The sequence below is a fragment of the Rhynchophorus ferrugineus genome, unplaced genomic scaffold (assembly GCF_030347505.1).
Source record: "Rhynchophorus ferrugineus isolate W39M unplaced genomic scaffold, kcgeb_rfMv2 rfM1, whole genome shotgun sequence".
In the NCBI taxonomy this organism is placed as follows: domain Eukaryota; kingdom Metazoa; phylum Arthropoda; class Insecta; order Coleoptera; family Curculionidae; genus Rhynchophorus; species Rhynchophorus ferrugineus.
The window spans coordinates 72,016,059-72,039,741 of record NW_027472580.1 but is presented as its reverse complement, the minus strand read 5'-3'; the positions used below and the strand labels follow the sequence as shown (position 1 = coordinate 72,039,741).

At 31.7% G+C, this 23,683-nt stretch overlaps 5 protein-coding genes across 6 annotated transcripts in view; 2 read left to right on the top strand and 3 right to left on the bottom strand.

Annotated features, from left to right (window-relative positions):
• The first annotated feature begins 20 nt into the window (after positions 1-20).
• Positions 21-8,404, top strand: LOC143190044 (SWI/SNF-related matrix-associated actin-dependent regulator of chromatin subfamily A containing DEAD/H box 1 homolog). The gene is made up of 16 exons (XM_076394122.1): positions 21-116; positions 1,627-1,876; positions 1,934-2,184; positions 2,240-2,444; positions 2,495-2,570; positions 2,621-2,795; positions 3,034-3,218; positions 3,275-3,468; positions 3,775-3,913; positions 3,967-4,102; positions 4,158-4,295; positions 4,397-4,609; positions 4,736-4,960; positions 7,346-7,758; positions 7,817-7,902; positions 8,144-8,404. The coding sequence occupies exons 2-16, from the start codon at positions 1,780-1,782 to the stop codon at positions 8,245-8,247; spliced, it is 2,637 nt and encodes an 878-aa protein (XP_076250237.1). The 5' UTR covers positions 21-116; positions 1,627-1,779; the 3' UTR covers positions 8,248-8,404.
• Positions 158-1,390, bottom strand: ND-ACP (NADH dehydrogenase (ubiquinone) acyl carrier protein). 2 transcript variants are annotated; one of them, XM_076394152.1, is made up of 4 exons: positions 1,161-1,390; positions 876-983; positions 433-578; positions 158-378 (listed from the first exon to the last, which is right to left on the bottom strand). In XM_076394152.1, exons 1-4 carry the CDS (start codon positions 1,311-1,313, stop codon positions 345-347), a joined length of 441 nt encoding a protein of 146 aa, XP_076250267.1. In that variant the 5' UTR covers positions 1,314-1,390; the 3' UTR covers positions 158-344. The 2 variants fall into 2 exon arrangements, with proteins under 2 accessions (XP_076250267.1, XP_076250259.1); XM_076394144.1 differs by lacking the exon at positions 876-983 and adding an exon at positions 722-838 and having other exon boundaries at positions 1,161-1,389.
• A 1,848-nt stretch (positions 8,405-10,252) lies between the features above and the next one.
• Positions 10,253-23,683, top strand: part of LOC143190031 (uncharacterized) — a 28,538-nt gene continuing 15,107 nt past the window's right edge. Inside the window, exons 1-4 of the mRNA XM_076394094.1 lie at positions 10,253-10,422; positions 10,478-10,615; positions 10,717-10,929; positions 18,947-19,111. Of these exons, the coding sequence (XP_076250209.1) occupies positions 10,384-10,422; positions 10,478-10,615; positions 10,717-10,929; positions 18,947-19,111 (555 nt within the window). The 5' untranslated portion in view covers positions 10,253-10,383. The remainder of the gene's footprint in view (positions 10,423-10,477; positions 10,616-10,716; positions 10,930-18,946; positions 19,112-23,683) is intronic.
• Positions 11,556-17,069, bottom strand: MFS10 (Major Facilitator Superfamily Transporter 10). Its single transcript, XM_076394082.1, has 9 exons — positions 16,646-17,069; positions 16,038-16,249; positions 15,743-15,976; positions 15,515-15,602; positions 15,245-15,459; positions 14,764-14,922; positions 14,575-14,707; positions 14,279-14,520; positions 11,556-12,735 (listed from the first exon to the last, which is right to left on the bottom strand). The coding sequence occupies exons 1-9, from the start codon at positions 16,746-16,748 to the stop codon at positions 12,598-12,600; spliced, it is 1,524 nt and encodes a 507-aa protein (XP_076250197.1). The 5' UTR covers positions 16,749-17,069; the 3' UTR covers positions 11,556-12,597.
• On the bottom strand, positions 17,982-18,861 carry IT (oxytocin/vasopressin-like peptide). Its single transcript, XM_076394109.1, has 3 exons — positions 18,601-18,861; positions 18,232-18,439; positions 17,982-18,165 (listed from the first exon to the last, which is right to left on the bottom strand). Exons 1-3 carry the CDS (start codon positions 18,754-18,756, stop codon positions 18,053-18,055), a joined length of 477 nt encoding a protein of 158 aa, XP_076250224.1. The 5' UTR covers positions 18,757-18,861; the 3' UTR covers positions 17,982-18,052.

The window sequence follows — 23,683 nt, the reverse complement described above, 5'->3', positions numbered from 1 at the left end:
ATTTGTCAAATAAATTGTCATAAAATATAATTTTTAATCTAAAATTATGAACAAATTTAATTTTCATTATATGTATATGTGTACACACGAGAGTTAGGATATAGGAATAAACACACGTAAGACACAATTTGGCTACAAAAAGTAATTAAACAAGGCATTAAAAAAATCACTTTGGCTTTAATACCATATAATTTCTTAACATGTTTTAACAAAACTGCACAGCTTGATCTATTTTTACAAATTCTAAAGTTTATAAGACTTAAATATGTAAAAACAGTTTACAATTAGAATATTTAAACCTATATAAACAAAAATGGGTAGGTAATCTAAAACTATACATTTCTTTACTCATAGATATCTTCTTTATCAGCCACATATCTGAAAGCAATTGATATTTAAAATAAGGAATACAAAAGTTCCATTTTCCCTTACCTAACTATGTCAGCAGGCCGAAGAAGTTTTTCAGCATCTGTATCTGGTATTTCAAAACCGAATTCATCCTCAATAGCCATAATAACTTCAACATGATCTAGTGAATCTAAACCTAAGTCATTGATGAAATGTGATTCCAAAGAAAGCTAAAAAAATATTTAAATCTCAAAATATAAACAAACACAGAGACTAATGCCTAGTAACATTGGCAAGATATAATTCGAATAAAAAGCATAATTGATAATTTATTTATTTACCAGTGTTACCATCATAAGCAAAATTACTGTACCTTATCGGGGTTAACTTTATCATACAATTTTAAAACTAAAAGAACCCTGTCAGCGATAAGTTTTAAAGTCAATGGTGGTTTGGAACTGTAACTTCGCTCATGAGGCAATATGAGTCTCTGAAAGAGAAAAAAAACCTGTTACAATTGTAAATACCTTATCCGCTGTTACTTTGTCATAGGAAGCAACAACTTTAAGGACTCTTTCTTTAATCTCTGCCTCTGTTGGTTTTGGCTTAATTATTTCAGGAGAATAATGTCTAGTCTAAACAAAAAATAAATATAGATTCACTGAAAAAGTGAGGTTATACTAAAGTTATGTAATTTATCACTTAAACAAGAAGTATGGGCTATTAGCACTGATAAATAATTGAAAGTGCATCCTCGTGATGTGAGTAATTAAAGCAAGGCTTAAATAGTTGTTTTTAAATTTTATTTATACCTGTGCGGCTGACAGCTGAATACCATTATTATGAACTCCAATTTGAGTATTATTGTATTTTATTAATATCACGCAAGCTGGTCTTGTTGTATAGCACCTTAAATAAGAAACATTTCTTGAAAATAAACGAATATTCCTCACTAAACCAGACATTTTTAAAATTTAGAAAACCAATATCGGCTTTCACACGAGTTTTCCCTTAATAAGATAAAGCGCCACCTTGTGATAAAAAACGGAGAATGTAATGAAGGTATTGCAATGTAGCCAATATGAAAATTTAAAGATATGTATATTAATAAATTTTTATTATTGTAGTATAAAAAAAAACGGTAATTAATACTAAATATATATCTTGTAGTTATTTAAATTAATTAAAATATTTACTTTTTTAAATGTACAAAGATTAAAAATTGAAATTGTAGGTACAATTTAGAGAAATTTATAGAAACCGCCAATAATTTTACAGATTGCCAATTATAATAGCGGTAACATTTCCCTAGGAATACTGGCAAACTTCAAAAGATTGGTTTTATGTCGGTCGGTTCTTAAATTTTTAACTTGTTTCGGAAAGAGTGAATAACATATATCAGTGAGTTAATAGAACCACCTTTATGTTATTATGACAGAAGAAAGTAGCGCTACTCTAGCATTACGAGGCTTTAGAATTCAAAAGAAGCCCCAGCTTTCTCATCAATCAGACGAAACATTAGACACTTGTAAGTTAGAGATTTAGTAAAAATATTACTTTTTTTTTGACACACTTTATTTTAAAGCACCAAATATGAACGCTCAATCGGTACAGCCTTCAAGAAAACGTATTATTAATCCATTTAGTGATTCAGACTCGGAAGTTGAGGGTCAAAAAAACATCAGTGGGTCAATAATAAAAAGTCCCACTACTATAGCAGTCTCAGAAACTCCAACTAAAGTAAATGGTCATACAAGGCAGAAAAACCCAGGTATTCTTGAAAAAGAAAAACAAATGAAGTTCCTTCTAGAAATTTTTCCTAATTTAGAAGCAATGGTAAATATAAATAATTAAAATTGTTCTTTCATATTCTAATGTGGATATTTTATAGAAAATACATGATATTTTATCAAAACATAGTTTTAATACTGATGCAGCAGCAGCAGAGCTGTCTAGGACATACTCAAAAACTGTAATGCAAGGTTCATACAGTGCTTGGAAAGAAGATTATGAAAAACATACGGTTACAAAAGGTAGTAATTCCAGTATCAAAAGACGTGCAGAAGGTGAACCTAGTGTTAACAGGAAAAAGAAAGGTTAGTTTATAATATCATTATACATTTATAAAGATTATTTAATGTTACAGTTAAAAGAAGGGATTATGATAGTGATGACAGTACTGGAAGTACCGACCATTATAGAGATACTAGGGTTTTTGATAGGTATGATAACATTCTTAATTGTTCAATGAATTGTAATTATTATATTACAGTGATGATGAAGATTCAGATGCTGAAATTACTGATGAGTTAACTGGTGATAAAAAAAAAGTATTGGAATTTTTTGAAACAGGTACTTCCAATGAACTTCAATTAATGCAGTTTTGTTCTAAAAAAAAAGCAGATTGTCTCATTGAATTAAGACCATTCTCTGGATGGATTGATTTAGTAAGTTTACATATTTTAACTTATATACATGGTTATATATTATATATGGTTTATATAATATTATTAGATCAAGAGAGTATAGTTTTTAACAGGAGATTAATATATAGTTACATTATCAAAATTAATAGCACATTTTTTAAAAGTAAAGTTAATGACCAGCAGCTTTATATTTATTTCATTATTACATTTTATGTTAATTATGAGTGTACTTATGTAAAAGTCTTATTAATTTTTTTAGGTAACTAAGTTACAAAGTAATAAGAATTTAAGCACTGATTTATTAAATTCGGCTCAGCAAGTGTTAATAACGCGGAATAATATCAGGAACCTAATGAAAAAATGTACAAATTTAGCACAACAAATGGAAAGAGCTGTTGCGGCGGGTGCTGGTGTGAAAGAACAACCTAGAAATCTGTCTTCCTCGTAATTATAAATCATTTTAAGTTTTATTTTAGTGTACATTGGTTTGATTTATTTAGGTTAAAACTTACCAGTTATCAAATGGTTGGTTTAAATTGGTTGGCAGTTTTGCATTCACAAGGTGTAAATGGGATACTGGCAGATGAAATGGGTCTTGGAAAAACAGTGCAAATTGTGGCTTTCTTAGCATACTTGAAAATCACAGGTCAATCTCAAAATACCCATTTGGTTGTTGTGCCTTCTTCTACATTAGGTAAATATGATCTTTGCCTGTTTTATGATGCCAAGTTATGATCAGTTTAAGTAATAATAATGGTGGAAATTCGACCAAAAGATACTAAAAATTATATGTTTATTTGTACAAAATCCAACTCATGTAATTAAAAAAAAATGTTTAGCAACCTTTAGAAGTAGTACTTTTCCTGCAAGACATTTACCAAATCACAAAAAACTTTTTATTTAAATATGTTAAATCATTCTACTTTACTGTTATTTGTACTGATTTATGACATATAATTTTAGTATTAATCGTCCATTTTTTTACCAACATATTTTTCAGATAACTGGAAAAATGAATTTGCGCGGTGGTGTCCAGAACTCAGGGTTTTTATGTACTATGGCAGTACAGAAGAAAGAAGGGCATTCCGATTTGATCTCGCTAAAGGAATGCTAAATGATTTTGACGTAATTTTAACAACGTAAATAGTCCAAAATAACAATGTGAAATAATATTAAATGAGATTTGTTTCAGGTACACAATAGTAGCTAATAGTCCCGAAGAAAGGAAAATGTTTCGAGTAACACCACTACATTACTTAATATTTGATGAAGCACACATGCTTAAAAATATGAATACACAGAGATATGAAAATTTGATAAGAATTAACGTAAGTTATTAGATTATATACCACAGGTATTATTTAAAATATGGTGGAATTTTAGGCCAAACATAGAATTCTTTTAACAGGAACCCCACTACAAAACAACTTACTAGAACTGATGTCGCTGTTGATATTTGTGATGCCGAAGATATTTGCTGAGAAAACAGATGACCTGAAGAATTTATTTCAGAAGAACTCGGTCTGTAATCTTTCAGTATCTTATCAGTCTAATGACAATTTTTTACAATTATTATTTAGTATGTATGGAAAATATAAACATAAAGGTTTTTTATGTTATAGAAAGCAAAAGATGATGACTCTGTTCCCGCCTTTGAAAGAGAACAGATAGAGCAAGCCAAGCGTATAATGAAACCCTTCGTGTTACGAAGGCTAAAGAGGGATGTTCTGCAAGACTTACCTAAAAAAACTGATCATATTGTTAATGTTTCAATGGCGCCTACTCAAAAGGAACAATATGGAGATCTTGTCCAGTCGTATCAAAATATTCGAAATGTAAGTGACATCAAAAATATTATATGTTCAAGTGGAAGGCAAATATGAATGTGCATCCTAATTTAATTGGCTTCCATTGTGTATTAATTTTTCTTGTAAAATTAATTTTTCAATATTTTTGGAAAGGAAGAAGAAGGCCAGTGTAATGGCATGAGCATAATGACAGAACTAAGAAAGTTGAGTAACCATCCCCTCTTAATGAGGTATCATTACGACATGGGTCAACTGCAAGAAATGGCAAAATTGTTAGCCAAAGATCCTGGATATAAAGACACTGTAATAGATTACATCGTAGAGGATTTAAAGTGGATGTCAGATTTTGAGATTCATACTTTATCTCAACAATATAAAGTAAGTATTAACACATATTGGGTTAAGGTATTATATTTGTCGATACTACAAAAAAAGGGTTTTTCATTGTCTTATAGTGGGTACATTTGAAATAAAACTACCCGATCAAACAAGGTGTCTTAAAAGAAAGAAACGATGGGGCGCGGACGGGCATGTCAATTGGTAGCCTAACATTTGCGCTGACTTTATTTTACTGCATCAAAGCTTCTGTGTATGTGGGCTGCCATATCCGAATAAGGAATTATCGCCTCTTAAATTAAATGCTATTTTATAAAACGACGGTTTTTAGGAACTACATTTCCATATAGTTTACTTTAATAATCATTAAATATTTTTTCGATAGACCGTTTGCTTTTTTTTAATCTATCTATTAAATATAAACTTTCTTCTGTAACAGCTTCTATGTATGTTGTGTATTGGTATATTTTAAAAAAATAGCGATTCTAGCCCGCAAGTGCAACATTTTAAAAATGGCCATACACAAAATAGAAATCTCCAGTTATTACCTGGAAATATATTTTTTCAGAACCTACATGAATTTAACTAGTCACGTATATACAAAAAGTTCTCCATAAATTGATTTTATTGCGTTGCTGTTTGTTGTTTTTTCGTTTAAAAAGTTAGTGGCTTACTTAGCAATATAAGTTACACTTTATATAGCAATATAGCGTTGTCACGATGCATAGAACACCAAAAATTCACTTACATCCAACAATACCGTGTGGCGACTTTTTATATGTTAATATTTTATTCTACAAAGTCAAATTTCGTTATTTCTCAACAGAATCAGTGGACCCCCAACAAAACATACTTTTTAAAATCGCGAATGCGATTTTCCATTTGCTTCTACACCAATGCAATTTTGATTTTGCTTTTTTCAAGCCCTAGAGTTGCTCCAAAATATAAATTCTGAGTATCTCGGAGTTATATACATACATGGACGTTTTTTTATTATGAATCTGGAGATGTCCAACAAGTTCTAAGCCAATAAAAAGATGGAAAAATCCAAACAGGTATTATGGATTATAATAAACAGATATAAGGATAATAACAAAATAATTTTGGCTCATTTTAGATTTTTTATGGAAAATGAGTTAAGTTTGTTACTCTTATGATGCATTAAGTAAATATTATATTTGACAGGTTTAAAAATTCTGTTTAGATATTAGAAAACTCAAATATCAAGCTTCGTGATAAGTTCAAATCATTTCAAGTATTTTGCAATTTTTGAATTATACTTCGGTAACGGATTTTATTAAAATCTAGTCTCATGAGAATAAAAAAGAAGTAGTAAAAAATGTATAGACCATTATAATAATGTTCAATCAAGTTTTAAGTGTTGTCGATCGATAGATGCGATATTTCTCAATTTTCTACCAGCACAATGATTCCGCCTTGAAAGAGTCCCTCATCTTTAGTGTTTTTGTACCGTTATTAAGTAATATGCGGCCGAATATTACTTAATAGTTAGTCATCGATCAGAAAAAGATGGAAAAGTATGAAGCAGTAGAGTATGGTGAAATGTTATGTGGGTAGGCATTTCTATTTAAGCTTATCATGTTTTAAAATCACTTGATCGAATTTTACGTATATAAGGACAATTTCTAATCAATGTCTGTTTCAAATTTATCAATTTTAATTTATAGCGATCTCCCATGAGTTTCTATTCGAACTTTTCCCACGTTTTCATAAATTTTCTTCCTTCCACTAAGTTTTTTACCTTCGATACCAAATTCATCATCTTTAAGTTTTTAAAACTACTCCAGATATCTTATTTCACTTTGATCAGAATAACAACGTACGTTTAAAAACATCTTAGGTGTCGCATGAAGATTTTTTAAAATTTAAAATATGAAATAAAATTTCTGATAATCATAAAATAAATGATTGGTCCCTGTTCAGGTCAAAAGAAACAAAATAAAGCATATACGAGGCTATTATAAAAAGCAAAATCACTAAGACTTACAGGTCATGTACTTAATATCTTATCTACGATGTTACGAATTAAGTAACGAAAATATATATTACTTAAATAGTAGCACTTTTTGTTATGCAAAACTTAATTTATACATCTAATAAAAATAATTTTCAGAATCGGTCAAATGATGAATTTAACCCATCTTTTTGTACAATAAGAACATAAAAATTTCATCAGTTAAGACTCAATAGGGTTTATACAAAACTGAACACATTTTCTTGCCAGCATAATTCTCAAATTGACAATCGCGTCATGTTCAGCATCAAGAATTTTTAATTTTTATTATCATTTAAATATTCATTGTGTAATATATTATTATGTAATTATTGATACAGCATTATTTCATAAAAACAATCAACCAAAGCTAGTTGTATAACCGTTGGTAACCCTTTTTTTTACCTTTTTAGTGCTTGAACAAATTTATACTGCCAGATAACTTAATACTTACCTCAGGGAAATTCATATATTTAGATAAATGCTTACCGGAATTACAAAATAATGGTCACAGAGTGCTGATCTTCAGTCAATATGTTCTCATTCTCAATATATTAGAAGTATATTTACAATTAAGAAATTATCGTTACCTTCGACTGGACGGAAGTACGGCAGTGAATATTAGGCAGGACCTAATAAATGAGTATACGAAGGACACTGGGATCTTTGTTTTCCTTCTATCCACCAGAGCGGGTGGTTTGGGTATTAACCTTACCAGCGCCGATACTGTCATTATTCATGATATTGATTTCAACCCTTACAATGATAAACAGGCAGAAGATAGATGTCACAGGATGGGTCAAACAAAACCGGTAACTGTCTATAGGTAATTCTAAAAACATATTTTTTATAAATTTACACTTAATTTATATATCTATATCTAGATTAATTTCACAAGGCACCATTGAAGAAGGTATGTTAGCCATGAACAAAGAGAAATTGAAACTGGAAAAAGATATTACAACCGATGGTAAGTTAGTGTAGATTTGTGAAGAATCTACATAATTATTAGATATGATAATATTCAAATGAGAATTATTGAATCATTCGTTAATGAACAATTCCGTTAATTGGCACACGAATAATGCACATGCTTTTTAAATAGGTGCTATTTAATTTAAAACTTTGAAGCAAAAAAAATACCGAGACTATTTTTGAATAATTTGAAATCATAAATGTTGAGTTCCAAGAGTTTTTTTGTTTTGTTTTAGAAACTGATAATCCAGACGTGAAAAGTGTCGTCAAACTACTTTCTTCGGCGCTTGGTGTAGATTCCGCAAAGGCTACCAGTCTAGTATCTCCAAGAAAGAATTGAAATAACATTTTTTGTATAATACTTCTGTTGTCTGCGATTTATATTTAATTAGTATATTTGTTACAATTCCCCTAAGTTATTAATTATAGCATCGTAAAGATTTTTTATTTAAATTTTGCTGGATGATAACTGTCAAATAAATAATATTTTTAATAAATGAATGTTGTTTGATTATAAATAATCGGGACATAATGGAACTGGTGATGCTGTTTAGGCCGCTGGTTTTGAAGATAAGAATGTCGTGAATATGTTTTTATGAAATCAAGCCTATATTTTAGCCTACTTTTTTAGCTAATATATACGGACTGGATCAACTTCTTAAAGTGTGCTCTGAACTACGGTTATGCCTTATCGGGTTTTAGATTCTTGTCTATGGACAAATTACAAAGGTAAAGTGCATCCACACCTTAACGCAGTTCAAAGCCATCTTATCGCTATAATTGTTGGGTTTACCGAGCCGATGCGTAGATATTCCTTTTCAAATTTTGTACGAAATAATTGTTTCATTCAAGTCAATAACTAAGATAAATCTTCTGAGTTGTTGTCGAAGATTTATAAATTTCCAAAGGGTGATAATGTGGATGGCAGTTCGAATTCCACGTTAAGCAATATATTGTCAGATATGAATCAGGCTGGCCCTGAGATTGGCCCGATAGAACTAACAGTGCGATCTAACGTTCCCATGATGGTACCAGGACAATCGTTTGTATTACCCCGTGTCCTCCACCTTATAAAGGGCACGGGATTATCTATGAGACTGGAAGGGGTGTTTACCCAACGTAGGAGGGGCTGTACCTAACAATAATGTCTCCAAAACGTTAAGGGTTTGACGTGACTAAAATCAAGCTGGAAAAAATCACAGCCAATTTCTTAAAATCTCAATGTTGAAATTTGATCATTTTCCAGACTTATACGGTCTTATGTTTCTCTATTATTTATGATAAAAATTAGCGTTGGCAACTATCGACTAACGGTACTATCGAAGTTTCAGTCGACTGTTCATAGAATATCGAGTAATATTATATTTGTGATTCTTAATTTTATAACTTAATATGATCACTTTAAATCAATAAATCTGCTGAAGGTGTACAATATCTTGAGGGCTGAAATAATTAATAATTGCTGCATTTGTTCGCATAATTCAGGCATAATTATGTATTATCGAATTTGTTCAGTTTCTAGCGAGTTTAATCTCTATTTAGTATATTTACTAAAGCACTGTCTATTTTAGATATAAAATAGATGTCTATGTTAAGCTATACATGTGATATATAAAAGTGCAAGTACAAGAAAAATATATTAGTTACTTCAAACTTTGCTTATTAAAATTAAATTGCTAAAAGTAATTGCTAGATACATTTAACAAAAACCAAAATCTTTTAAAATGCTCCACACAACAGGCAGAACTATTACTAATGGCCACTCTTAAATATTTATAAATCCGTTTGTATGCAGGACATTGCATGTTTTGATCTGATCGTTCAAGCGTCATTTGTGGGAAACTTTATTTTACTTAAATTTAATGAAATCTGTAAGTGAGATACATCGATTATTTTTAGAAGTGCATGAACAAATGATAATGCTGACTTAAAAAAGTTTAAGTACGGCAAATTTGGCGAAGAAGACAAAAACTTCAATGGATGACTGAAGGAAGCGAAATTTAAAGATCCAACAGAATTAAAGCATCATGGCAATTGTTATAACTAATATGTTTGTCTCATGTACTGAATACAAACTGTCATTAACGAAATAAAAATATGATCAATTGATCAAATTGAACAATTCATGTGGATATGTTTCCCTACCAGCATTCACTTGACATTGCTCCTCCAGACTACTACTTGTTCCCGTACACGAATTATTAAAAATTCCATTATTATTGATTCATAGCCAGCACTGGGGCAGATTGTTTACTTCTCAACTAACAAACACTGTTGTTGCAGGATTTCTTTACAAATCTCGTCTCAGTTGGCGATCGGCTGCAACCATTAGTGTTTTATTTTTATGATTACTTCAATTCTAACGTGATCTCGGAGATAAACGTTATTAATAAGTAAACGATAAAAATTTGCCGTTATCAATAATTTGGTATTTTATTCATTAATTTTCAAACCACACGGCTTGCAATGCTACATCATGTGTTACATTTTGTTATGTATTAATTTAAGAATTAACGTAAGTTATTAGATCATATACCACAGGTATTATTTAAAATATGGTGGAATTTTAGGCCAAACATAGAATTCTTTTAACAGGAACCCCACTACAAAACAACTTACTAGAACTGATGTCGCTGTTGATATTTGTGATGCCGAAGATATTTGCTGAGAAAACAGATGACCTGAAGAATTTATTTCAGAAGAACTCGGTCTGTAATCTTTCAGTATCTTATCAGTCTAATGACAATTTTTTACAATTATTATTTAGTATGTATGGAAAATATAAACATAAAGGTTTTTTATGTTATAGAAAGCAAAAGATGATGACTCTGTTCCCGCCTTTGAAAGAGAACAGATAGAGCAAGCCAAGCGTATAATGAAACCCTTCGTGTTACGAAGGCTAAAGAGGGATGTTCTGCAAGACTTACCTAAAAAAACTGATCATATTGTTAATGTTTCAATGGCGCCTACTCAAAAGGAACAATATGGAGATCTTGTCCAGTCGTATCAAAATATTCGAAATGTAAGTGACATCAAAAATATTATATGTTCAAGTGGAAGGCAAATATGAATGTGCATCCTAACTTAATAATTACTACTTGTTCCCGTACATGGCCTGGTCGAGCACGACTTCGACAAACTGAATGACGAATTATTAAAAATTCCATCATTATTGATTCATAGCCAGCACTGGGGCAGATTGTTTACTTCTCAACTAACACACACTGTTGTTGCAGGATTTCTTTACAAATCTCGTCTCAGTTGGCGATCGGCTGCAACCATTAGTGTTTTATTTTTATGATTACTTCAATTCTAACGTGATCTCGGAGATAAACGTTATTAATAAGTAAACGATAAAAATTTGCCACAACCACACGGTTTGCAATGCTACATCATGTATTACATTTTGTTATGTATTAATTTATTATAGAAATTGATCAGTTTCTAGTGAGTTTAATCTGTATTTAATATATTGTATATTTTAGAAATAAAATAAATATCTAAGTTAAGCTATACATGTGATATATAAAAGTGCAAATACAAGAAAAATATATTAGTCACATATATATCATGTATTTGTTATTGTATATATAAATCAATAAATTATTTGGAAATGGGAAAAACTGAATGTATTAAATAAAACAACTATAACTAAAATAGGTTTTAATATAAATATATGGGATCATTTATTTTATAAAATTTACATTCAACTTATTTTCAATATCACATACATAAAATAAATTAAAGTAAATATATTCAAAATATGTTTTACATATACTAGTTTGTTCCGCCTATCATAAACATTAATGATAAAAACAAATATTTATTACATACACTTGGCGTGAATATATACTTTCTCATCTGATGGAATCACAGAACTTCAGGTATCAAAAGTTATAGTCAAATAATGATGGTTTAAAATGTTCAAGCAAATCGAACATTTGAATTGCTTACACCGAAAATAAAATCATGATATGATCTTGTAACCTAAACATATTCTAAGAAAATTTTATACACACATACCTATAAGGTGATATAATTTTCCTTAGATAAAAAAATATGTAATCGTTAATACCTGAGAGGTACCGGGATAGAAAAATAAAGGAATAGGTAACTAAATGTTATTACAACTAAATAAGATTAACATGATTTTTTAAATTAATATCCTGATTTAATACTGTATATAGAAGTATATTTTATAAAATTTGTATAAAGATTAATCGCATGTAATTAAGATTAAAGTAACCAGAATACAAAAAAAGAAATGCAACAATACTTTTATAATATTTACCTATTATTAATGAAAACTTATTGGTGGAATATTTAATATATTTTTCATTCTGCATACATACCTTTTTATCAGTTAAATAACAAATTCAATGTTTTCATACCATTTATGATAAAGTTTGTTCATAAAGTATTGAATTTTCGATTCAAATTCGCAACTTAAAGTGTATTAATCTTATAACACATAAAATATTACCGTAATATGCTATTCACCCTGTTCGCCTAAACATAATCGATATTTTATAATGAAATAAAATTGTAAATAAATATAATTATTTTTTTAAATGAACATTATATAAATATAAAGGAACTTTGATTTCCTAAATTGTTGCATTCCCTTATAGATATAGATTTGCGCTAATTAATGCTATGCTTCAACTAGCATAGCGAGATATAGTGCTTGTCAGTTAGTTGAGCTACTTCTTTGAGATTTTGACCACGTAACCTCCTTGGCGCTAGCGAAAGCCACGTAGAAAAGATTAGCGCCAATATTTATACCAGCTGCAAGATAAAATACCATCCTCCATTGGCCTAAGGTTTCCTATAAGCAAACCATATAAAAATATTAGTATTAACTCGTATTTGCAAAAATAAAATAAATTATAATTTCAATGAATACAAATTAATTTTTGTACAAATGTTAATTTGTACAAAATCTCTAAACCCTGGAAGTTTTTCAACAATTGAATTGAAACATTTATACAATGTTAATAATGTTATTGCTGAGCTGATGTGACGCAAGACACAACTCAACGATTAGGAGTTAGAGGACATTGCTTTAAATATTCTGGGGACGTACAGGCACCTAATTATATACTTTGAAGTTATTTAGATAAACTGATGATGAAAGCAGTGACCGGACCGCTATAGCCTTCAGGGGTTTTTGTTGTTTTTTTGCAAGGGTTTGCTTACCAAAGTCGTTCAATGCAAAATGCGTTCAGTTTGCTTTTTAAGCACTAGACATACCATATGGGAAGCCGTAAAAATATTGCAAGCAATTGCCTCAATTGTGTCGCGATTAGAGCATTCGGCTCACAAGCGAAGGTCACGGGTTCGATTCGTGACTGGGGCAACGACTTTTTGTTGTTGATCTATTTTGGTTAGAAAATTTGTCAAATCACCTAGGTCAGGTAGCGAACCCCGGGGCCTGAAAGTGTTGTTTATTTCAATCATAGTTTCTTTATTCCTATTGTTCCTCATACAAGCCACACCTTTACTTGGCCTACCCATTGTAATACTTAATAAAATAACCGCGTAATTTATTGAGTAAATATCTAACACTAACAAAAGAAAAATAAAATATGGTTGGATTGAAGGTGCTCAACATCCATGTTTTGAAAAACACCCCTAGTCTATGGATTGTAATACTTGAGGCACCAAAATTTGAGAAACCATTCCATACAGGTATACCATTAATACAAAAACAGTACATTCAAAACATCATCTAAGACAAAAAAAACAAACAAAAGCGATTTGTATGCACCGTTTTCCACCTCCGGATTGTGATTTTGAGTCGAGAAATGAGAGGTATATTGAAATATGAATGAGCTAGTAAAGTCGTTTGTACAGTATGCCAATCTCATTGGTTATTTGGTACGCTATGTCGGTATTACGTTTGTGATATATACGGTATACGTCTGCAAATTCGTGTCATTATTGCGTATGAACATGCGTGTTAAACGTAGGATTCATAACATAACGTTTTTGATAGCAATATGAATGATTGAACCGCTTATTCTTAACAGCAAAACTGTAGGAAAAAAAAGTTTTTGTCCTAAAATTAACGATTAGTCCCCAATTTTCCAAAAAATGAACTACTTGGGTTGTGATGATTCTGGTCCAGGATCATCAGCTGTAGATTGTTTCCAAATCAACCAATTTTAATACTAGCGAGTGTTTAGCGTAAAGGTCCTTTCAGCCCAACAAACAAATATAAAACATTTTGCGAGCTCTATGGTAAGTTGCCGCGCGCTAAATGTAAAGCAATTGAGTCTAGGGCTCTAGCTTTAACATTGCTGATACTCATAAGTAACAAATATTCTTGCGCTTACCATAAAATTGAATTAATGTTTGAAAAATCTTACCCTTCCTTCGATTAATAATCCAACTACGTAGGGTGCTATAAACCCGCACATATTTGACGCAGCATTGGTTATGCCATACATTGTACCCGCGTATTTTGGACTGAGAGCTATGTGATTCATTTGATTTCCTGCATATGATGCACCAGAAAAAGCACCGGGAATGGCAAGTAATAATAGTACAGCAGTTTTATCACATCCCACATAAGCAACACCCAAAAGTCCGAGTGATGGGATAACAGATGCTAAAATTGAAATAATACACAAAAAAAATATAAATACAAATATTACCATCATACCAACAGAGTTCCAAAATTTGTATGACATTGAAAGAGAAATATATCCTTTACTCAATAACCAATCAGCAAATAAACTGATGAAGATTCCAGCGACCCAACTAGTTAAGTAAGGAAGTGCCGATAATGTAGCATTCTAAAACATTTAAAATTAATTAACCATAATTTGATATGTCTATTATGTGGACTCACTAATTGCATGGAAAAATGAAGTATCTTGTCCATATAAGTAGGTAGTTCTGTTAATTGTATATAAAATGCAAAGGAATTACCACATTGTGTAATAAGAATAGCCCAAAGTGGTACACATGTCAGCATTTTTAACCAGGGCACTGATGACCTATCCTCATTCTGAAATTTGAATGTTGATGAAAAAATAACTATGAATTGAACAAATATTATGTTTCATATTAATACCATTTAGATTTATTATTCATATATAGAAACAAGGATAAAATATTTATATAGAACGACATAAGCAATGGGCATTTTATTATATTATTGCTTTTTGGTAATGTTAACAACTTTAAGTTTTGTAGTTCTTTTTAAGGTATATATATATATATATATATATATATATATATATATATATATATATATATATATATATATATATATATATATTTATATATACATATATTTATATGTATAGGGAGAATATTAAATTTCATACCTGTGGGCCAATACTAGCTAATATGTATGCTTGCTCCTGTTTGTCTATACGTGGATGTGACATAGGATTATCATAAACAAATAACATCCAAAATATAAACCAGATTAAACCAAGAACACCAAAAAGATAAAAGGCTAATGGCCATCCATCCATAAAATCTAATGAACATAGCCAACCAGAAAGGGGGAGAGATACAATAGTGCCAAAATTAGATCCTACAAATTTGAAGTTAAGTATCAATTGAAAAGCACTATACAATTTAAAAAATACCTGCATAAACATAAGCACCAAATTTGCTTCTTTCCAATGGTGGAATCCATTTTGCTAGCATAGCATGCATTGCAGGAAATGTTACACCCTGTATAGAATTAATTTTATAGGGCATAATATACCATAATTAATATAAAATTAAATTTTAAAAACATGTGATTAACAATATTTAACTATATTCTTTTTCTGAGATTCTTCTCACTGATGTTCTTGAAAATTAGAACTTACCTCCCCCATTCCTTCAATTATTCGAACAATAATGAATAATGGAAAATTAATTCTAGCTGCAATTGGACTAAGTATAGTAAAAACTGCAGTTATTAGTACACCTATGCCATATATTAGTTTTCCACCAAACAATTCTGCCAGCCGTCCTCCTGGAACTTGTGTCAAAACATACCCATAGAAGAATGATCCTAAAACTATTCCTTGTGTTTTTTCATCCCATTTAAATTCACCATGCTAAAATATATATACAGATACTTAATTTAAAATTATTAATTTTTCTCTGAAATAAACTTACATTATTAATAATAGTTGAATTACTATTATTAGTTTCTGGACAATAATCAAAAGTGTTGTTATTAACTGGTGGATGTGGAATTGCTGTTTGATTTACCATAGCAACTATAGCTAAGGATAAATTTACTCGCATAGCATATACATTTGCAAAACCTAAGAATCCCAGTATTCCAAGAACATATCTAGATTTAATACAGTTTTTTGTATCCTCAACTAAAACACCAAATTAATATTTATTATTGTATAACAATTTAAAAATAAATAAACCAAATATCACCTTTTTCAAATTTCTTATAGTTATTTATATTATTAAATATATGTTTGCTAATTGTAGGTATCTTTTCAAAACCTTGTGTATCTGTTTTTTTCTTAACAATTGTCCTACCAATTTTAACCATTATTCACAAAAAAATATGGACATTCTAATTCACAATTTATTGTTAATACTATATATCTACTTTCATGTAATAGAATTATATGAAATACTTTATCAGTATCAATATCCCGATATTAAGAGGTTATAAATCATTATTAAATATAAAACCATGATAATTGATATGGCCAAAATAAATAACCCAGTTAATATATAAAAATTACTTCTAAAATTACCTGAAGGTGGTACAATTCTAGTAGTTTCGTCCTCATCTTCAATAATACTCTCGGTATCACTTTCATAATCATTAATTACTTCATCTCTACTAGGATCATACATTATAATAGAGTTTTATTAAAATACACTTTCTAAATAAAACACAACAAATATACGCCTTCTATGTACCAACAGATATTAAGGAACGTGACTCATTCCTCAACAATTATTTCAATACATATTGAATTTTTCAATTTCAATTTCAATTTCAAAACATATTGAACGTTAAATTATTCCATAGAAGACCAGTTTAAAACAAAGAATATGCGTCCGTTCTAATATTGTATTGTGATAAATCAAGTGACAATTATTTTAAAATAATTTTATCGACTTTGAACAGTTATATGAATCAGCTGTGTTTTTGTTTTGTGTATTAAGAAATATAAACGTCAAAATATTCCACTTTAGTGATATGGGACATCTAATGTTGGCAACATTGATCACCTTCAAAGTATTTAATAATATAAGGTTGTTTGAAAATTTCTGTAAAAATTAATAGTAAAATTATAAACATTATTACTAAATGTTTTTTATATGTCAGATTTTATTTGGAAAATTGCTTATATATAATATATATATATATATATATATATATATATATATATATATATATATATATATATATATATATATATATATATGAATATTCCTCTAAGTTAATATAATTTTCCAGATAAATTCAGTGCATAACATTGGTATATAAAAATAATTATATATATATCAATTCTGATAAATATAGTTCAAGAACATACGTTTTAATTATTTAAAATAACATTGTTTTTACTGTCTAGATACAATTCTTTCGATAATAATGTAATCATGTTTATAAATTACTATATACATTTAAGTTATGCATTTAATATTTTGTATATAATAATGAATTAGGCTTTTTATGAATGTTTTTTCTATTTATTTATAAGAAATATGCATGTATCTGATTTATATGTAAAATACTCTTTCAAGAAATGTTACATGTACAACCCATAAATAGTTTACTGGTGTGGTAAGAATATGTTACTAAGATGGATTGTTATATTTAAAAGTGAAAATAAGAAGGAACTATAATATAGATATTTCTTATTGTTATGGTAGATATTCTTGGTAAGATAAGAATATGCAAATATGTAGTGTTTTAACGATTTCTTTGTTAAAATTTCTTTATGTCATTTGTTTGTATTGAAACACTTATCACCTAGGAGAGTAGGTGGCATAGGGAATATTTTCATATTTAGTAAATATTCCACAGTTAGTGTGGATAGGTTATATCATAAGGTAAGTAAAATTGCGAAGTGCACCAATAGAGTTTAATTAGTAGCTTGTTTAATTATAAATACATTTGTTCAGTCATTTTAATATAAGTCTAGGAATTAATTATCAAAGCCACCATCAGCAGCGTATCCCAACATATTAATTAAATCTATAGGTAAGATGTTGGCATTCTTCTCGTCCATGGAGCATTGTTTGTCCATATGGCAGGATTCTGTAATAAAATATTTATTGATATTAATTTGTTATGGTTGTTTTGGTATGGTTGTAATGTTGGTACCTTGGCTACAGCAAATTCCGTCCAATGCACATCGGCCAGTGTTTTTCCTACAGTTTGAGGTACCGGCTATACAAGGTTCTTTCTCGTGAAAGAAGCCGTCGCGTTGACATTTGATTGTTTCAGGAGTGCCCATTAAGCAACCAAATGGTCCGCAGCATATTGAAGGTCCGAAACATTTTCCGGAATTTCCAGGACCGCATGAGATGCACTGACAAATTAAAATATTTTCTTATTATTTTATATTTTTTGTTATATATTTATAAATATTGACAATTTGGTAGTGGATGGTTTTAGTATTTAATTGTTTTTAAATTTGTTTTTAATAAAAAGTCATTGAAATATACCACACATAAAACAAAGAAAACTTACCTGTTTAACATTACTTCTTTCGATAAGTGGGAATTTACCGGATCTTTTACCACCCCGTGGACAGTTGGTAATAAGACAACCGGTCACAATTACGTTAACGAAAACAACGAATACAAGGAAATTGATAATGATTTTAGAATTTTTGAAAATAGCCATGGTTTTTTAAGGCTACGTGTACTATTGGACTACTCTGCTGAAGTGTGATATTTCTCTGGTAGATTTGTCCTTATATATTTCCTGCTGTAACTACGCGTGTCCTCTATCCTTTTCTGAAATGTTAACTACTGAATTTTAATTCAGAGATCCTTTATTCCCGGTTTATATTTGACATATTTTTCCAATTTAGAAAAAGGTTTTGCCTACGAACTCGTATGGTAATTTCCACGCCGTGCCTGCAGTGAATCAGAAGTGGCGCGTTGGAAAGCTGGAGGTTGTTATGTCTGATTCCGAAGATGACGTCCAGAATTCTCAGGTGAAAATTGTAGTTTTGGGCGATCACAATGTTGGCAAGGTAGGTACATTTTATTATATTAATTGTCATTTAATAACTTTTTGTGATAATTATTTCTTCTAAAGTTATATGTGATAAATTGCATATTTAACTTGATTATTAACATTTTAAAAAAATAATAAACAGTAGTCGAAGGGATCACTGAAAATACCGGGGGATAGTATGGAAGCATAGTCTATTCAAAGTTTTTTTGTACATACGTTATCAAGTTTTCAATGTTTAATGTATTGCCAGCCGTAATTTGTAAATTCGTTTCAGAATCAAACAACATTTTCCTTCTCATTTTATTCTAGTTAAAAAGAAACACAATGCTATCTGATAAGTTTGAAGATGTAACCGAACCAGCCTGTTTTTTTGTCAAACGTATGCAAAATTCTTGAAAACAATAAGAGTAATAAGAAGTTATAATTATATTTAACTGTATAATTAACTGTAGTTTTTAGATGTACTATAATGTTAAAATAAATTATATTTGATAAAATTTTTGTTTCATTATTTTATTTAGATTAGAATTTTGTTATAGGTCAAAGACAAAATCAACTAAAACTCAGAGTTGATGTGGCACACGTTTTGACGTCACAAATTTAGATGACGTATGTTCAAAAAAACTATATATATATGAAAATTTCTAAATAATTTTTAACAATTTTTGAGGCCTGTAGAAAATTACTCTAGCGCCTAAAATTTTAATTCCTTTCCTTGTACAATTTAAATATTTGATTATGATTTAATAGCTCATAGTACACCACAGATCGTCAGATCACACCAAATATTTTTTTAAATTAACTACATCTTATATTCGATATGCTCAGTGCAATGTTAATTTACAAATTAATTTGGTAATACTGCTCCGTTGTACTTGCACTAATATACAAGCAAGGCGAGTGCGGCATTAATACATCAGTATATATTTCCCAAATTAAAATAAAACTAATCTACTTAAGCTAAAGCTAAGAATACATTTATGCACTAAACAAGTTCCTGTGGTTTGGTCCACTTCAATCTTTTGATTTCCTGCGTGTTGTCCAGTAGCTGTATTGCTTCCACGTTGCTGTGATTTGGCAACCTTGTTTCATATTTTAAGGCGAAATATTGGATCACTTCGTGTATCCATTTGATTTCGAGGTCATCGTGCACCTCTTCGTTGGTTACGCAACAATAAGCATCGGTAATTAATCGGAGAACTTTGTTAAAGGTACGTTGGATTACTAGCTTGCATATTTGCATATACATATTTACTATACATATTTGCATTCCATAGGTCCAAATTGGCTTTATGATTGACTGATAAACTAATTTCTTTGATTTTATGTCAAGTTGAGAATATCTTCCGACTAACCAGTACAGTTGCTTGACTATAAGTCTATTTTAACATGATGCTTCCAATTTAACCTATCATCGAGACGTATTCAGAGGTATTTAGCTGATTCTGCTTGAGGAATCGGGTATGCGTCAAGTGGTATAATTAGGTTTTTGTCATGTAGCCGCAACGCAAAATTAACATGGACAGATTTAGAGTTATCAAGCTGTATTGTCGAGTCTTTAATCCATTTGTAGATCTTGGTGATATCAAATATGCATCATATGTTTTGAATCTTAGATGTTGCAAATTATATTGATGGTTCACTGGTCTTCATAGTCTTCATAGTGCATTTCAGCCTGAATCAGATCGTATAGTCATTATCACGATGCAGAGCACGGTAAGAACACATAATGTATCTGTGTATTTACCTAGTGAAACAATCTCAGATATTGCTAAAGGTTCCTTCGATAAGCAACTTCAAAAAGCAATTCTATATCAGTAATTGATTTATTTATTATGGTTGCAAATTTAGTTCCTAAAGTGGCTGGGAAGATATTTTAAGAAAGTTTTGATATGGGGAAATGGATGATATTAGTTTACGTTTATTGTAATTTGTCTCCTTAAATACATTTGTGGTTAAGGGCATAATATATTGCTTCAGCAGTGTTGGATGATGTCTTTATTACCTCCCAGTTTGGTTCGATACTAAACGATGTAAAAGTGAGGCAAGAACCTGATTGTAGGATCTGGCCACCATCTGTTACGAGCAACAGTGCGATTACGACTCTAATGGATAAATTGTAAAAAGTTGCATACATTCAATCGCAGCTGGACCTTCTTGCGGTATCTAAAATATGATACCGTAGAATAAATAGAGATAGTAGCTAAAAGTTAAAATCTTTATAAAAAAAAATAAAGTAGAACATCCTGCTGGATTGGCGTTGTCCCTGATTTAGAAGTTGCTACATCAAAACGTGAACATCGGACATTGTACTAAACAGAATACTGACCGGTAGGAGTAAATCTGTCAATGACAACATTTAAAAATCGAATGTAACTTCGTAACCCACTCTTTCGAACGCTTTTCTATTAAATTTGACATCTGTAACCTTGATATATTTTAAGTGATATGCTTTTTTTTTGTTCTGGCCTAAAAACCAGGCGGTGGAATGCATGACGCATACCTGGTCGCGGAGACTTGCCCTTGAGTGACAAGTTGGACCGGGTTATGTGGGACTGCCTCTGGGCTTACCAATACACTAAACCGAAACCGCCTCACAGTTGACCCCTGTGGATCACTACTGCTACTGCATTAAATTTGGGGATATGGCACCCGCTGATAGGGCAGCCGTTATTGGGCACGAGGGCCCGGCGATTCTATTGATTCGCGAACCTAAGTTAACACACAACTGGGTACTGTTGTATGGGGGCAAAAGTTATGACTGTAGCGACGGATGAGGTCGTTTCAGCCTGGAAAAGGGGGAGAGCTTAGCAGTGACGCGGTGCTAAGCTCCCAGCATGTCGACCAGCTCGCGAACAAGCGCGTTTTCAGAAGAATTTGAGCTGAGTTGTTGTTTGTGGAATGATTGAGATATGAAGTGCTTGATTTCTGGAGTGTCAGTTTCCCTATGAATTTGATTATTTCTGACAAACCATAGAGCGTTTAATATTCTCCTGAGGAGCTTATTTTGGAAAACTTGAAGCCGTTTGACCTGATTGGGTGTAACAAACTTGAAGTAGACATTAGATCCGTAGAGGAGTACGGACCGAATTAACATCTTGTAAAATAAGCATTTGATGAAGATGGGAAGTCTGCTAGAAGGGCAGATCAGAGAAGATAGCAGGTTTGCTATACCCGAACCTTTTTGGATTGCTTTCTGGATTTGGGAATGCCAACCGAACTGCCGGTCGAAGTGAAGACCTAGGTACGTGACGTTATCCAGCCATGGAATTATTGCGGTGTCGATCTTAAGTTGCGAGACGCGCAGTGCGTAACGCTTCTTGTGGAAAATGATGGCCTGGGTTTTCAGGGGGTTGATTTGCAACTTCCAGAATTTGAACCACTTGACCGCATGATCGAGCTGCTTCTGTAAATGTTCATGAATTGTAACTTCGAACCTGGCGGCCGTGAAGAAAGCAGTGTCGTCAGCGTAAAAGGCGACGTCAGTATGCTCTATTCTCGGCATATCTGAAATAAAGAGGTTAAATAAGGCTGGGGCCAGCGGGGAACCTTGGGGTACGCCAGCATCGATTTGTTTACGACTGGAAAGTGATGCCCTGATCTTGACCTGGAAAGATCTGTCCGAGAGATAGGACTTGATGAGAGCGGTTAGGTCTTCTGGGAGGCCTAACCGCACGCACTTTGCGAACAATCCGTCGTGCCAGACCTTGTCGAAGGCTTTGGTTAGGTCCAGAAGAACTGCTCCAAGCTTTTTACGTTGGTCAAGAGCATGATGGATGTGTGCAGCCAGACGGGAAGCTTGATGGATGGATGAGTGGTGAGCGCGAAAGCCGAATTGTTCATCTGGAATGATGTTGTTTTCCTTTGTGAAAGAGTTGAGAGCGTAGAATATTGCCTCCTCGGCAAGCTTCGAAATGGCGCTGAGAAGGCTGATAGGCCTGTAATCAGATGGAGATGATTTTGCTCCTTTCTTGGGTATAACCGCTATATGTGCGTGTTTCCAAGACGCCGGGAAGTGTTGCAGTCTCATGATGGAGTTAATGATGTTTGCCAGTTCTGCGAGCTGCTTATGCGGGAGCTTTTCATTTGAGCTTCGTAGGTCTCTGCAAGGAGCTCGACTTTTTCTTGGTCAGTGACTACGAAAGTTCCTGTAATCGCTGACTTCAGGGGAGGGATGACATTGTGCGTCTTCCCCACGAGGCATTTGGAGACACGCCAGAAGGAAGAGGGCCATCCAGCCTTTGGTCCGCGAGAAATGAGTTGCATTTCATTGCTCGCCAAGTCGAGACGGCCGCCCTTACCCTCTTGCATGCTCTGTTCGCCTCCCTTTTGTCTGCAGCATCAAGGGTGAATCGAGCTAATCTGCATAAACCGTTTTTGATGCGAATTTCATGTTTAAGAGAAGCGGGAAGGTTGTTTTTCCACGGCTGGGGTTGTGATGAAATTTTGACTGTGGCAGATTCGTGAGCAGACTGAATATCGCGAGTTAGCTTGAGTACGGCTTCCTCGAGGTGTTCTGGTGTGTTAATTTTCGGAATTGGATCGGATTTCAGGAGAAGAGATTGGTAGTTTTTCCAGTCGGTTTTTT